General features: G+C 49.7%; 1 protein-coding gene across 7 annotated transcripts in view; it reads left to right on the forward strand.

Annotated features, from left to right (window-relative positions):
- Window positions 1-15,056, forward strand: part of LOC147106003 (DENN domain-containing protein 5B) — a 360,273-nt gene extending 345,217 nt beyond the window's left edge. For all 7 annotated transcript variants that reach the window (XM_086008626.1, XM_086008628.1, XM_086008630.1 and 4 more), the window contains 3 exons: window positions 1,631-1,757; window positions 7,368-7,542; window positions 10,337-15,056. In XM_086008626.1, coding sequence (XP_085864752.1) covers window positions 1,631-1,757; window positions 7,368-7,542; window positions 10,337-10,520 — 486 coding nt within the window. In that variant the 3' untranslated portion in view covers window positions 10,521-15,056. The remainder of the gene's footprint in view (window positions 1-1,630; window positions 1,758-7,367; window positions 7,543-10,336) is intronic.
- The last annotated feature ends 302 nt before the right edge of the window (window positions 15,057-15,358 follow it).

Below are 15,358 nucleotides of genomic sequence, written 5' to 3' on the forward strand. Positions count from 1 at the left end.
GGGGTGAGGCTATGAAGGGATTTAGACATGAGGATGAGAATTTTAAACTTGAGGCATGTGGGGGCCAGGATCCAACATTGGTCTGTAAGGTGCTGGGACTTGGTACGGGGTAAGATACGGGCAGCAGAGTTAAGGATGAGCTGAAGTTTACTGAGAGTGGAGGATAGGAGGTTGACCTGGAGAGTGCTGGAATAGTTGAGTCTGGAGGTGACAGACGCTTGGAGGAGGGTTTCAGCAGCAGATGGGCTGAGGAAGAGATAGAGACAGGTGACGTTATGGAGGTGGAAGTAGGCTCTTTGCGATGGAGAGGATGTGGGGTTGAAGGTCAGCTTGCCATTGAATAGGACACCAAAGTTGCGGAATTATAAATCTGACCTGGTAAAAGGTCAAGTTCCCATCAGCAGGAGGGGGAAGGTTAACAATTGGCATTTGTGTTGATAGTTTCCTTGTTACCTAGATCATCTCCTGTGGCATTGCTCGTGCAGTGTCAGTGTCAAATCGATTGACACCTACAGAATGTTGGAAAACTGTACCTTTTTGCTATGTAAGCTTTGGCAATATGGTTCTCTGTAAACTTTCATGCCAATAAAGCATTTTAATTGGAATTGGAATTGGATATCATGGTGCAGGACACAGTGGAGCTACAATGACACCTTGTGGTCACAGCCTGCAACTTAAGTGATCTGTTTACATAGGGAATTCCCATTATAACCGGTTACATTGGCATTTTCAATGTTAAAAACTGTGACCAAGAATCGTGACAGTAGAAAGTGAAGTATGTGGAGAGGAAATGGTGTACAGACACACGGGGGCAATTTTAACCTAATTCGCCCATGGGGAAACTGACGGGATTGGGTGGAACGCTGGTTTTACACCCTGCTCGATTTTACTCTCTACTGAAGGCAATGGAGAGCAATACTGGGCCGCGTGTAAAACCAGGATTCCACCCGATCCAGTGGGTTTCCCGCCCGACGAGTCAGGTTAAACTGACCCTCAAGATTTCCAGTGTAACACATTACGGATGCATGAAAGCACATTTGCATTTACCAGCAATCCAGTTTGGTCAGTCCCTCGTTCTTTCAAAGGCCTGTCAGTATATTTCTGAGAGATAAGATGGGCACCAAGGGGGGTTAGTGTTTCAACTTTGCGCTTCTGATGGGGAATTTCAGACGCATGCTAGATGCGGTTTGCAACCGTTGTCTCCCACTCTTACTTTGCCAGGGCTGGAGGCTTTAACTTGACAGCCATTCTTAAACCCACATTGTTCAAATTCCATTTTCTATTCTCTTGATATGGCGGTGTTAATTAGGGAGGTTATTATGTCCTTTGAACTGTTATAAGAGGCAAAGCTAATCTCTGAATTTGAGCCGTGATTGCTTCCTCTGCCCCTGTCCGGTTCGGTACCACTGGAAATGGGTCACTCTGTAAGGCAAGGCCGAGGCTTTTCACTCGGAGGTTCTTTGTTCTGAATTCACCCTTCCGCCTTTCCCCTGAGCAGTTTCTATGGTTCAAACATATCTGCCTACAACAAGGTATAAATCCACCGTGGGCTGAGAGCATGTCCAGTTCTTAACTGTAGAGGTTTCCGTAACTTGTGTTCAAGAACTCCCAACTGGTTGTGTTTCCGCAGAGAGGCAGTCTGACCATCCTGCTGTGTGGGGAGTTCAGCCTGGTCTCTGCCCTGGAGCAAGTCTTTCACCACGGATTCAAGTCTGCTCGGCTCTTCCAGAAGAACGTCTTCATCTGGGACTTTATAGGTAAGCCCCAAAAAGCTCGTGGTTTTCCTGCGGCAGACACTCGCAGGTAGTCACTGCGTTGACGGAGCTGCCGACTGTATAATGAACGAAATGAGCTCCCTCAATGGCCCAATGTGTAAAGGTGTCGCTCAATGTGATGCTGAGCCTGAAGGTTCAAAGTTCGACGGCCAGTCTGTGCTGAATAAGCTGGTTCCAGATGTAGTGGACGGCACAATGGGTCTCACCGTTTCCGGCCTGGGGCTGGGGCTGGGGCTGGCAATGGGGAAAATCAGCCACTGATTGCTATTCAGTCATTTTTCCTGAAGCACGAATAATGGCCATTCAGTCAAGGTAAATTTGAATTGTGGAACCAAGGTGAGGGGGAGAAAACTGACCAAGAAATATTAAGTGGAGCTACAACCCTGAGCGAGCTTTGTAACTGCAGCCTGTTCTCCTCTCATCTGTACCAAATTATTGAAATCTCTCACCCTTCTCTCTGGCTCCCATACGTATTACACTGAAATGAAGTTGCACAAGTTTAGAGCTGATGCAAAGCTTTGCACCGATGCTAACGTGGTGTGTAAGTCGAGTGGGAACGCCCGAACTAACCTCGGAGCACAGCAGACTGAGATCCCCTCTTCCAGGGGGGTCTCGCTCCAATTCATTCCAATGTCAGCCCGAGACCCTCGCTCCAGGTTCAGGCTGCATTTACACCATAACTGCCGCATCGGGTGAAAGGGCTTCACGCTGACACTGCAGTTGCAGTTTGAATACACCCTCCGCAGGTACTGTACTGCTGACTCCAGAATTTGCAAGGTTTTCTCTCGGTTTTAGCGTTCACTGCTAAGCTCCAACTTTCTTCCCTCTCCTGAAAGCGTCGACTCTTTTCTGGGCCGCTGTCAGTTGCCTTCTGATACCTTGTCCAAGTGGCCGTTATTGGGTGTCAGCAGGCTATAAATCAGGGAGCCTGATCCGCTCCTCCCCTGCACTTTCCAGCAGGGCCCTCTGCGTCTCCGCAGTGTGAACGCTGGCCAAGTTTCCCCTCTGAGGCCCCAGGCCAAAGGCCAAAGATTGTGACCACCCATCCCCAACAATTCTTAACACATTCCTTTGACGAGCACACTTCCATGAAAGCCATTTTAAGTGATATTTGGCTCCAGTTGCTAACGGTGGCTGTTGCTTGACATGTGATTGGCTGTTGCTTGACATGTGATTGGCTGTTGCTTGACGTGTGTGTGATGAAATATGTCATTCATCAGACTCTGTAGTTAACTGTATATATTGTAGTGCCTGCTCCGGTGTTTGTACCTTGTATTGTGTATAGGGCACCGCCCCCTTTGTGTGTCGGCTCCGCCCATACCTGGCCCTACTTAAGACAAGTCCAGGCTTGTCCTGCAGTAGAACAGCAGCACGCCAGGTGAAGCTAGGTGCAGCCACCGGCATCTTTTCTTTGCTAATAAAAGCCTTTGTTTTATTCTGCTAACTTCGAGTCTTGAAGTTATTGAGGCACGTCAATGTGATTGGCTGTTGCTTGACATGTGACAGTGGCTGGGACTTATTTACATGCTGCAACTTTAAGCCCTCTGTTTGATGATGGTAAACACTCTAATAGGTATTTAAATGAGAGATTTGCCAACACATATTAGTGCACCTCTGCACTAGAGACCGTGGGGTGAGAGAGATGTCAATCGACTAGTCTTTGTTACTGAAGGAGTGTGTTTAACTTGGAATGATCCATCCTGGCTTTATTTTTTAACAGAAACTCTGGGCAGTTTTTTTTTCTTTGCTCCCCCTACTCCTTAGCGTAGAGGTGCTGAGGCCAATTGCAACATCCCAACTGCTGACCCCAGCTGAGAATTGCAATCAGGAACAACATTTGTGGCTTTGCACTGTGGAGGTGGCAGCATACCGCCACCTTGTGGAATAAAGGTGAATGCCCTCGAAAGACAGTGGGAAAGAGTTCCATTTGCACAGTCTTTGATGTAGAACATTGAGACCAAACAGTGCATTAAGTTTCTGTCGTCGCTTCTCTCCGTTTTAGTATCTTGCGTAATGTATTTCGCTGATGGCCCTGCTCACTCAATCTCACATTGGACTTTGAGCCCGTGATCTGGGCTGAGCCTTCAGTGCAGTACTGTGAGTGTGCTGCATTAGTATCTGGTTCAGGCAGGTCCATCTAGCTCAGTGTTGTTCAAAACATTCGCCACTAGCCACATGTGGCTAATTGGGAAGCCAGATGTGACGTTGCATTTCTGATTAGTAAATAAAAATTGAGTAATGGACACTGTCGATGGTCATGTGATCTCAGTACTCATATTTATCCAGGCATGTGAACTTTAACCTTTTTCTGCATTTGTTGATAAAATGGCAAGATAAAAAGCAGAGTGTGCGAGTGTTTTTTAATCGTTGTGAGTGCTTTACTTCCTTGGTTACTGAATGACGGTAGATGCTTGTTAAGTAAATATCCACATGCGAAGTACATTTCCCTGGATTGTGTGTACAGCATTTTCTGCTAAAATTAGTGCAGGTGGCGAAGCCAGTGTCGCAGTAGCTATACCTGTGGCTCGTCACTGACATCACTGGTCTCGCCCACCCATCCACAATATTCCCTTGGTGCATTTCTCAATAACCCTGAATCCCATTTACTGCCAAAAACCGGTCTAGTTCCCCCTTGAAACATAGGCACAGGAGTAGGCCATTCAGCCCCTCGAGTCTGTTCCGCCAAATGAAACCCATTAGCGTTTCTTATTCCACAACCCATGCCGGTAATCTGATCCACATATTTAACACCCTATTAGTAAAAAAAAAAGTTCCTCCTGCATTCTCTGCTTCCTTTAATTCTCCTTAATTTGTAAATATGACCCCCTTGCGCTTCGGAACATAGATACAGGAGGAGGCCATTCAGCCCCTCGAGCTCTTTCTGTCATTCAGTTAGATCAGGGCTGATCTGCACCTCAGCTCCATTTACCCGCCTTTGCTCCATAGCGATTGATACCCTGACCCAACAAAAATCTATCGGTCTCAGTCTCGAAAGCTCCAATTGTCCACCAGCGTCCACAGCCTTTTTGGGGAGAGTTCTAGATTTCCGCTACCCTTTGTGTGAAAAGTGCTTCCTGATTTTGCTGCTGAACGGCCTGGCTCTAATTGAAAGATTATACCCCTTTGATCTGGATTCCCCCACCAGAGGAAATAGTTTCGGCATATCTACCCTATCGAATCCCTTTAACACCTCAATCAGTTTGCCCCTCAACCTTCTATATGCAAGGGAATACAAGCCAAATTTAAACAACGCTTAAACTCTGCATGTCAGATGTGTCTCGGGTGAAGATTGGCCTGAAAAGGAGGGGAAGGGAGGACCTAGAGGGAAAATATACAGCTCTTTATGGAGAAGCGGGGTCAGTGGCATGTGGCTCCTGAAGCTTTGAGCCTGAAACTGTCTGATGGCTCACTCCAGCGGTCCCCGTCCCCCACGCCCTGACCCTTTCTCACTCTGTACCATTCAGGAACTCTGCCTCGCGTTTACCAGCGCAAGGCTTTTGTTTCTTTTTCATTCATTCTCGGGGCGCGAGCGTCGCTGGCAAGGCCGGCATTTATTTCCCATCCCTAGATGCCCTTGAGAAGGTGGTGGTGGGCCGCCGCCCTCTTGAACCGCTGCAGTCGGAACGTTCGCCCACGGATCTCCTAAACCAAGTCGAGCAGATGCACTCGGTTTGAGCTGTGCGGCACTGGCATTTCATTCTGTCACAGAGCTCCTGCCGCGTGAGGTTGGCGGAAGCCGACTTGGAACTGGCCGTGTTAGGGTAGCTGTGAGTTAGTGGTCCACATGCACAGCCACCGTCCACCCCACTGACGGGGGAGGGGACGGTCGGAGGCGACCATGACGGATTTGCTTCAGGAGATTTGATCACTTCAGTCGTGATTTCCAATGAGCCGATCACACAGGGTTTAAGTATTAAATCTGATTCCATTAATGTCTGCGTTACGTTTATGCTCTGTTACAAGTTACAAGCAGTCACATTTTCTTGACTTCAGTCAGCAACCAATCAACATTCCCTTCTCCACACCCCCGGGGGTGTCGCCTCCTTGCTGGGAATAACGAGCCCCTTTCAATATCTGGATACAAGAGAGCACTTCATGGAAATCAGGGTCAGCAGGGTCACAGGTCAGAGGGTCAGCAGGCTAATCGATCACCATGAGGAGGGGGGGCCCCAACCGAGCCCATTCCTGTCCTGACTCAATGTCCCCAGACACACACGCACACACTCAGTCACTCTCACTCACACTCTCCCTCACTCACACTCTCCCTCACTCTCACACTCCCTCACCCACACACTCTCTCTCTCACTGCACTCTCTCTCACTGCACTCTCTCTCACTGCACTCTCTCACTCACACACTCCCTCACTCACACTCTCCCTCACTCACACACTCCCTCACCCACACACTCTCTCACCCACACACTCTCTCTCTCACTGCACTCTCTCTCACTGCACTCTCTCACTCACACACTCCCTCACTCACACTCTCCCTCACTCACACACTCCCTCACCCACACACTCTCTCACCCACACACTCTCTCTCTCACTGCACTCTCTCTCACTGCACTCTCTCACTCACACGCTCTCTCACACTGCTCCCTCTCGCACACGCTCCTCTCGCACACGCTCCCTCTCGCACACGCTCCTCTCGCACACGCTCCCTCTCGCACACGCTCCCTCTCGCACACGCTCCTCTTGCACACGCTCCCTCTCGCACACGCTCCTCTCGCACACTCCCTCTCGCACACGCTCCCTCTCACACACTCCCTCATGCACACGCTCTTTTTCACTGCACTCCCTCTCGCACACGCTCCCTCTCGCACACGCTCCTCTCGCACACGCTCCCTCTCGCACACGCTCCTCTCGCACACGCTCCCTCTCGCACACGCTCCTCTCGCACACGCTCCTCTCGCACACTCCCTCATGCACACGCTCCCTCTTGCACACTCCCTCATGCACACGCTCTCTCACACTGCTCCCTCTCGCACACGCTCCCTCTCGCACACGCTCCTCTCGCACACTCCCTCATGCACATGCTCCCTCTCGCACACGCTCCTCTCGCACACTCCCTCATGCACACGCTCCCTCTCGCACACGCTCCCTCTCGCACACGCTCCCTCTCGCACACGCTCCCTCTCACTGCACTCCCTCATGCACACGCTCTTTTTCACTGCACTCCCTCACGCACACTCCCTCATACTCACGCTCTCACTCCCTCACTCTTACTCCTGTCACTGACTCTCACTCATTCTTCTCACTCACTCACTCAGTCTCACTCGCTCTCATTGACTTACTCACTCATTCTCACTCACCCTCTCACTCATTCTCACTCACCCTCTCACTCACTCTTACACTCGCACACACGCTGACTGGATATTGGGTGGGGGAGCTGAGTCCCAGTGTAGCTCCACGCCCACTGGCCCAGCTGCGATCAGCGACAGGGAGCAGACCTGCTCTCGGCTGGTGTGTGTGCCACAGCTGTTCACCACCCCGACTCGCTGAACCAGACAGGAGCCAGTGTTCAGCTTCAGGGCTTCAACTTTCTCAGACTGCGCAGTCCACAATTTAATGTTTTTCCATCTCTCTAAACACAGAGAAAGCCGTCACATACTTTGAAACAGCCGAGGAGGATGAGGAGTCACAAGAAAACCTGCTGCAGGTGAAAGCTTGCTCTATGACATTCTGTCAGTACGTCAGCGCCATCAATGCAGCACCCAGGAGCATTGGCAAGGACGGCAAACTGCAGCTGCTGGTGTGTCTTGGGGCGAGGTACGGAAAGATCATTCCCAAAGTACAAATGTTGTGAAATTTGTCATTTATTATTCAGTTCTAAGCAGAGAGTCACCCTCCCTTTCCTCACGGGGCTGATGCTTGCTGCATCCACTAGTGCCAGCAGCACCACCCCACCCCACCCGGTGTGTGTCTGTGGTGTTTGCTTCCTCTCTCTCTCTCTCACTCTCTCTCACTCACTCACTCACTCTCATTCTCACTCTCTGTCTGTCTCACTCTCACTCTCTCTCACACTCACGCTCTTGCTGTCGCTCTCGCTGTCGCTCTCTCTCACTCGCTCTCTCGCTCTCACTCTCTCTCTCTCACACTCACTCACTCGCTGTCGTTCTCTCTCACTCTCACTCTCTGTCTCTCTCACTCACTCGCTCTCTCGCTCTTGCTCTTGCTCTCTCTCGCTCTCACTCACGCTCTTGCTGTCTCTCTCTCTCACTCTCACTCTCTGTCTCTCTCACTCACTCACTCGCTCTCACTCACGCTGTTGCTGTCGCTGTCTCTCTCTCGCTGTCTCTCTCTCTCACTCTCACTCTCTGTCTCTCTCACTCACTCGCTCTCGCTCACGCTCTTGCTGTCGCTGTCTCTCTTGCTGTCTCTCTCTCTCACTCTCACTCTCACTCTCTGTCTCTCTCACTCACTCGCTCTCTCGCTCTTGCTCTTGCTCTCTCTCACTCTCACTCTCTCGCTCTCACTCACGCTCTTGCTGTCGCTGTCTCTCTCTCTCACTCTCACGCTCTCGCTGTCGCTCTCTCTCTCTCTTACTCTCACTCACTCTCACTCTAAATGTCTCACTTTCACTCGCTCTCACTCTCACTCACTCACGCTCTCTCTCACTCGCTCTCGCACTCACTCTCTCTCTCACACTCACTCGCTGTCGCTCTCTCTCTCTCTCACACTCTCGCTCTCTCTCACTCTCACTCTCTGTCACCTCACTCACGCTCTCGCTGTCGCTCTCTCTCACTCACTCCCTCACTCTCACTCCTCACTCACGCTCTTGCTCTCTCTCGATCTCACTCTCGCTCTCACTCTCTCTCACACTCACTCATGCTCTCGCTGTTGCTCTCTTTCTCTCGCTGTTGCTCTCTTTCTCTCTCACTCTCACTCTCTCTGTCTCTCTCACTCACTCACGCGCTCGCTTTCTCTTTCTTTCTCTCTCTGTCTCTCTCTCACTCTTGCTCTCGCTCTCTCACTCTCACTCTCACTCTCTCTCTCTCTCTCACTCTCTGTATTTGTGGTTCTTTCTCTCTGCCTGCTTTTCTCTCTCTCTCTGTCTCTCTCTCTCTCTCTCTCTATCCCTGTGTGTATCTGTGTACTTTTTCTCTCTCCCTCTCTATCCCTGTTTCCTTTTAGTTCTCCTTCTCTCTTATGGTTTTCTCTCTCTTTCTGCCTGGTTTTCTCTCTCTATTCCTGCGCCCTTTAAGTTCTTTCTCTCTCTATCTATCCCTGTGCATATCTGTGGTTCTTTTTCTCTCTATCTATCCCTCTGTCCTTACAGTTCTCTCTCTCCCTCCTTCTGTCCTCTCTCCTCTCCCCTCTCCTCTCCTCCGGAGTTTCTGACTGGTCCTGACCTGCTGTCTTCAGGCATTGCTGACTTTTCCCGACCCATTTTAGAACTGGAAAATTCAACTGATCCCACGTTCACCATTTCTTAGCTGGATGCCGATATCTCACCACTCTCTCCCCAACTCACCAGGTGCAGGGAGGTGGCACTCAGCCAATGGTGAGAAGGAGGAAAACATAAAATTAAAAATAAAGACTCCGTGCCTTAGAACTCATGCCATACATGTAACTGGATGACTGAAGTTAAAACTCAGCAGCGCTGTTTGTACAGATCACAGAGACTTTTGCTGTCTCATTATGAAAGCCAGACCCAACACTCGATGGTCAGGGTCTGTCCCGGCTGGGAACAGGAAGCCAGCAGACTAACCCTTTATAAGTCTGTCCTTTCGGCCTGAGAACGGTACAGAGCGCTGGCTGAATGATAGAAGTGGGGAAATCTTACAGCACAGAAGGAGGCCATTCGGCCCATCGTGCCTGTGCCGACTCTTTGGCCAATTAGTCCCACTCCCCGGCTCTTTCTCCATAGCCAAATATTCTGAAATCACACTTTGTGCGTATTTAAAAATGATGCTGAATTGTCCTGTAAAAATACCCGGGGAGAGCAGTGCAACGGTGGGAGTGAGCAACAGACATGGGGACAATTCAGTCCAGCATTTGAAATTTTTGGAATCTTATAGGCCTGCCCTTGTGATAGGACTCATATGGAGGAAGTACTTGTACTCTGGTACACAACAACAACTTGCATTTATATAGCGCCTTTAACGTAGAAAAACGTTCCAACACGCTTCACAGGAGCGTTATCAGAGAAAAATTGACACTGAGCCAAAGAAGGAGACATTAGGTCGGGTGACCAAAAGCTTGGGCAAAGAGGTAGGTTTAAGGGAGAGGAAGAGAGGTGGGACGGTTTAGGAAGGGAATTCCAGAACTTAGGGCCTGGACGGCTGAAGGCACGGCCGCCAATGGTGGGGCGCAGGGAGTGGAGCTTGGACAAGAGGCCAGAGTTGTTGGAATGGAGAGTTCTCGGAGAGCTGGACGAGGTTACAGAGATAGGGAGGGGCGAGGTACATGAGAACCAGATCTAATTCAAATTGACATCCACCTTGACTTGAATTAAGCCTGCGGCCCTCTGTAGCAGGAGCTGAGGAGGGAAGGTGCATGGTGACACCAATTTCGATACAGTCCTTCACTTTGCCTTTCCTTCCCTCTCTCTGTGACACAGGGATCATTTACTCCCCCAATGGATCCCGCTGCTGGCGGAGTGCCCGGTGATCTCGCAGATGTACGAGGACAGCGCCCTACTCCGGGATCGCGCGGCCGTCAACTCACTGATCCGGGTCCTGCAGACGCTGCACGAGTTCAACATCACGCTAGAAGCCTCGCTGGTCAAGGGCATCGACCTGTAGCGTTGGTCTTCCGAAGGCAGAGACCCTCCCCCACCCCGCCCGTCTCCCTCTGACATATTGGGGGGGGGTGGGGAGGGGTCCTCTGTCCATGGTGTCTGGGGTACCGATCATGTGACACTGTATGGAGACGGACATCAAACAGACTGCGTAAAGGTCACGCCCGCCAGCTGACCCTGGCAGAAGAAAATAGTATTGACAGCGTTATAAAGAAGCCGAATAGATAACGAAAAGAGTATTTTCGCCTGTTAGATGTGTGTAAATAAATTGTACCTTCCCCGAAAAGTTATTACACTGTCAGCCGTTCACCAGAACTTACTGGTTAAAAAATAGCTTTGATTTCAGAAACTCGAGAGGGAGATCCCCTCCCTCCAGTTGTACCCCAGCTGTGTAAATATTGTGAGATTTTTGTTTTTTGCGGGTACATCTGTGTTAAATGAAGAAAACCTCAGAATCCCATTTGGGGTTGTGGATGTGCAATGAGAAGATGAGACTCGCACTTTCCTCCAAGATATTTATTTTGGCCTGCCCCTCTCATTTCGCCCCAACTCCAAAAGTCCAGTAACTGTTCCTGATGTCCCCCCTCGATTTTTTTCCCACCTGATTCCCCCCGCCCCCCACCCCTCCCCTTGCTCGCTATGAATCTGCTGCAAGAATAAGGCCACTGATTAATTCATTTTTTGAATATATTCAGGGGCATTGTCCATTAACGAGCGGCCCCTTGTAGTACACTGTGGTGCAGGGGCCTTGTAAATAGATTGATCCCATTACAAGGGCCGTTTATAAGACCCAAGCCCCCTGTCTCCCAGGGATGTGATTGCTGCCACTGAGGAGGAGCAAAGTCTTGTGAGGGCACGTGGCAGAGTGCAAGTGCCCTTCACTCAGTGCCACTCGGAGTAGCACTAGTCTCTCCTGCCGTCATAACCCATCAATTTGCAAAACAAAAAAAAGAAAAATATTTAATCGTATTCCAGTTATTTATTGGTTAAAACTTGAATCGTTCAGTTGGGTTTGAGCGAGCCAGCATCGGTCGCGGGTGATTTACAATGAAACTGGAAGCAGAGCTCCCCCCGATGGACAGGCGGGGGGAGTGCGGCGCTCTGTGCGATACCTCTCTGCAAAGACCAGGAGCGTTCCTTCCTTCCTTCCCCTCCTTCCCCCTGGCCCTGCACTCAGTCAGCTGGTCTCGCAGCTGATGGGGTGCCACGTTCGGCCTCAGCGCCCCCAGGGTGAGGGAGGAGGAGGTCGTCCTGGATTCCTGCTGTTGCTGCTGGAAGTGCCGCCCCCCTCGGCCAAACAGCCGGCTGACGCTCACTGCCCAGGCTGACTCGTGCAAACATATTGGGTGAAGAGGAAGGCAAAGAATTAATGGAAAAATAAGTGGGGGGAATAGTGTTTTATTTTTTAAATCAGTATTTGTGAATGCTGGAAATCTGAAATAAAACCAGAAAATGCTGGAAATATACTGTCAGCAACTGAGGAGACAAAGGACCTGTTTAACATTGCGGACAGAGGCCCTTTAATTACAGTGAAGGGCCTTGAAGCCAAACGTTAATCTGCCTTCTGGTTTTAGATGCTGTGCATTTCCAGCCTCTTTGTCATTTCAAGGAGTTGCCTTTGGGGAGATAACGGAATACCATGTGGAAAGACTCCCAGTGTTGTGAGGAATGAGATAAAGGCCCCTCTTTCCTGTAGCCACGTTGGCTCTCGAACACAAGACTGAGAGGGCGGTGCCGCTGCACTCACTCCCACTGTCCTGGGAATGCCGGGTTTGAACATTCTTTCCATTTGAGTCTGATAAACACTGCAGGTGCGTAATGTCTTCTGCGGGAGGTCGCAACTGAATCACCAGAACTATTGAGAAGAAACAGGCAGGAAGGCGGCAGTGAAGGTCCCAAATCGCCGCGAGCGTCCAATTATTTTGAGAATGATTTTCTTTTTTTCTTCTTTGGATTCTATTGCTTGCGAATTAAGTCCGTTTCATTCAGTTCAGGCCTGTCGGTAACCCGGAGCACCCGTGTCACAGGATGGTCAGCGGCTACAAGCATAAGATAACGGGGAAGGAAAAACCCCCAGCCTTCTCTCCATCCACCGGACGATGCCCCACCCTCCCAGGCAAGAGGCGATACAAAACTGGCCCACTTCAGGAAAAGCTCCAGTAAAATTCCGCCCCCCCCCCCGCCCCGACTCTGTAAGGAGTCTCCTGGGGACCATGGTTACCCATGATGAACCAGCCTCCCCCCCCCACGGACGTGCCGTAATACCTTCCTCATTCAGCAATTTGGCCAAGTCTCCCTTTTATAAAGACCTGTAACACAACTAATTAACAAGGCAACCCTCCGGGATTCCCCTGGAGTCTCCAGGAATTGAAGATTAATCTCCCGGACACTGCTGCGAACAACCCGGGAGAAAAATAATAGGGACATTAAAATAATGTCCTTTCACTTGTTAGTTACAAAAATATGGGAGCTGGCAAAAGAAGGCTATTTGGCCGGGGGTGGGGGCAGGGGTCAGTTGGAGGTGGGAGGTCATGTGATGAAACCTCCAGGAAGACGTCTAATCAGAGCTGGCGACCCTATAAGCCTATCTGTGAAAATTCTCGAAGGTGTAGGTACTGGGAGTTGGAACAATGCATGCACATATCCAGTATTGCTGGCACGGACACTTCTTCCATATCTGAATGCCCCATTGTGGCAGAGTTTCAGTCCCTGTTCAAAGATTGAGCAGAAGCCCACACCATGATGTACCTGTGGGCATTGGTATTTTGGAAAACGATTGCTCAACGAATTTAAGGCACTTTATCGGAATATCTGAGCATGTCCTCAATGGATGAGAAATGTTTGGCAAAATTTTTTGGAGAGGAATGAGAACTAATTGCATGCTGGTTAAGTATGGCTGTTTCAGTGCTAGGTGCTAGATGCACTGTGCAGCTGACTTATGTAGACCAGCAGGTCCCAGGTTTGATATCCAGTCTGTGCTGAGTTAACTGATAATCAGCTAGGGCTCAGCTCTCTCGGCCTGTGTCCGTTGGTTTAGGAAGCAGAAAAATCAGCCAGGGCTCTCACTCTTAGTCAGTACTCAGTGACTGCTGAAAGGTGTGTGTGTGTGGCTGCTGGGTGAGGACAGGCTCGGCCTCGGTGGCGATGCCCACCACAGCCGAACAGCCAACAGCTCACCGGACCCGCACATAAAGAACGGCCACATGGGCGAGGTACTGCAGGGGGCGCCTGGGGCATGTGTGGCACGGTCACCCTGCAGGAGCCAATGCCCCTCTGGGCAGGGCGGAGGGGCAAGACTGGCAGCAAAACAGCAATGGGCAGATGCTGCATTTCAACGTAACTTACGTAATTGCGAGAACAGTTGGCCAGACAATTTGTTTGTGTGCGAGTGTGTGAATATGGGCACCCTATAACGTGCAAGAGAAACCTGTTGCATCAGCTATCCCTGCATTGCACACAAGTGCTGCAGTTTATCCTCAACAGTGTTAAACCTTGCTGCAAATGATTCTGACACAAACCTGGGGGCGGGGAGATGATTCTACCTGCGGGTGGATGGGTGATGAGGCCTTAATCATCCGAGAAAAGGCACCTGGCCATGACGCAATCAAACAGGTACCCACTGCTGTGTCTCAGCTTGTGTTGAGCTGATTGCTGTCGGCTGCTGAACAGGTATTAATACGTACTTGGTAATCACAAGTAGACGTGATTATGGTTTATTTTTTGAGTGCTCGACTTTAGGTTACTATTTTTCCTCCTTTTAAAATAAAAATGAATGTTAACTTTACATAGAATTTACAGCACAGAAACAGGCCATTCGACCCAACAGGTCCATGCCGGTGTTGATGCTCCACACGAGCCTCCTCCCACCCTTCTTCATCTAACCCTATCAGCATAACCTTCTATTTCTTTCTCCTGTATGTTTTTATCTAGCTTCCCCTTAAATGCATCTATGCTATTTGCTTCAACTACTCCTTGTGGGAGTAAGTTCCACATTCTCACCACTCTCTGGGTAAAGAAGTTTCTTCTTAATTCCTTATTGGATTTATTAGTGATATTTATGGCCTCTAGTTTTGGATTCCCCCACAAGTGGAAACATCTTCTCTACATCGACTCTATCAAACCCTTTCATAATTTTAAAGACCTCTATCAGGTCACCTCTCAGCCTTCTCTTTTCTAGAGAAAAGACTCCCAGCCTGTTCAATCTTTCCTGATAGTTATAACCTTTCAGTTCTGGTACTGTTTGTCGGCAGTGTGGAGTTCCAATATTTCAGTTCTCTTTCCCCCACCCCTGTGTTATGGGCTTGCTTTCCCAATGGGGCGCCAGTAATGCAGACTAACACTGACTGTGCACAGGACTATCTTCTTTCTGATCCTTACTGAAGCTTCTGACTGACTACACGCGCACACTACCCGGATTTGTGTAAAATAATGCATTATTATTAAAGAATCTGATAAATGTTATCAGTGCAAAATGTGAATTGCCGACTTTGTACATGTGTCCTATAACTGATGCATTGGTAATAAAAGATAAGGAAGCTGAGAGGTTCTGTGTTCGTTGTTGGGCTGTAAGTTTGTGCCCGCAGTTGGTTTACATACGACTGCACGAAAATGACAGGCAGGAAAAGAGCAGCTGATCCATCAAGCCTGCCCCACACTCATGATGGCTGGAGCAGCATGACTAGATACTTCCCACCGCCCACCCCTCCCCATCGCCCCGGCAGCCATGTAATCGCCTAGGAGAGGCAAAACAAAAAGAGAAAAAATCCAGAGCCAATAAGGGAAAAAATACACTGGAAAATTCCCCTCCGACCCCTTCAGGTGATCAAAATCAGTCCAGGTGGC

The sequence above is a fragment of the Somniosus microcephalus genome, chromosome 16 (genome assembly GCF_052327205.1).
Source record: "Somniosus microcephalus isolate GS21.2 chromosome 16, FLI_Smic_1.0, whole genome shotgun sequence".
NCBI lineage: Eukaryota > Metazoa > Chordata > Chondrichthyes > Squaliformes > Somniosidae > Somniosus > Somniosus microcephalus.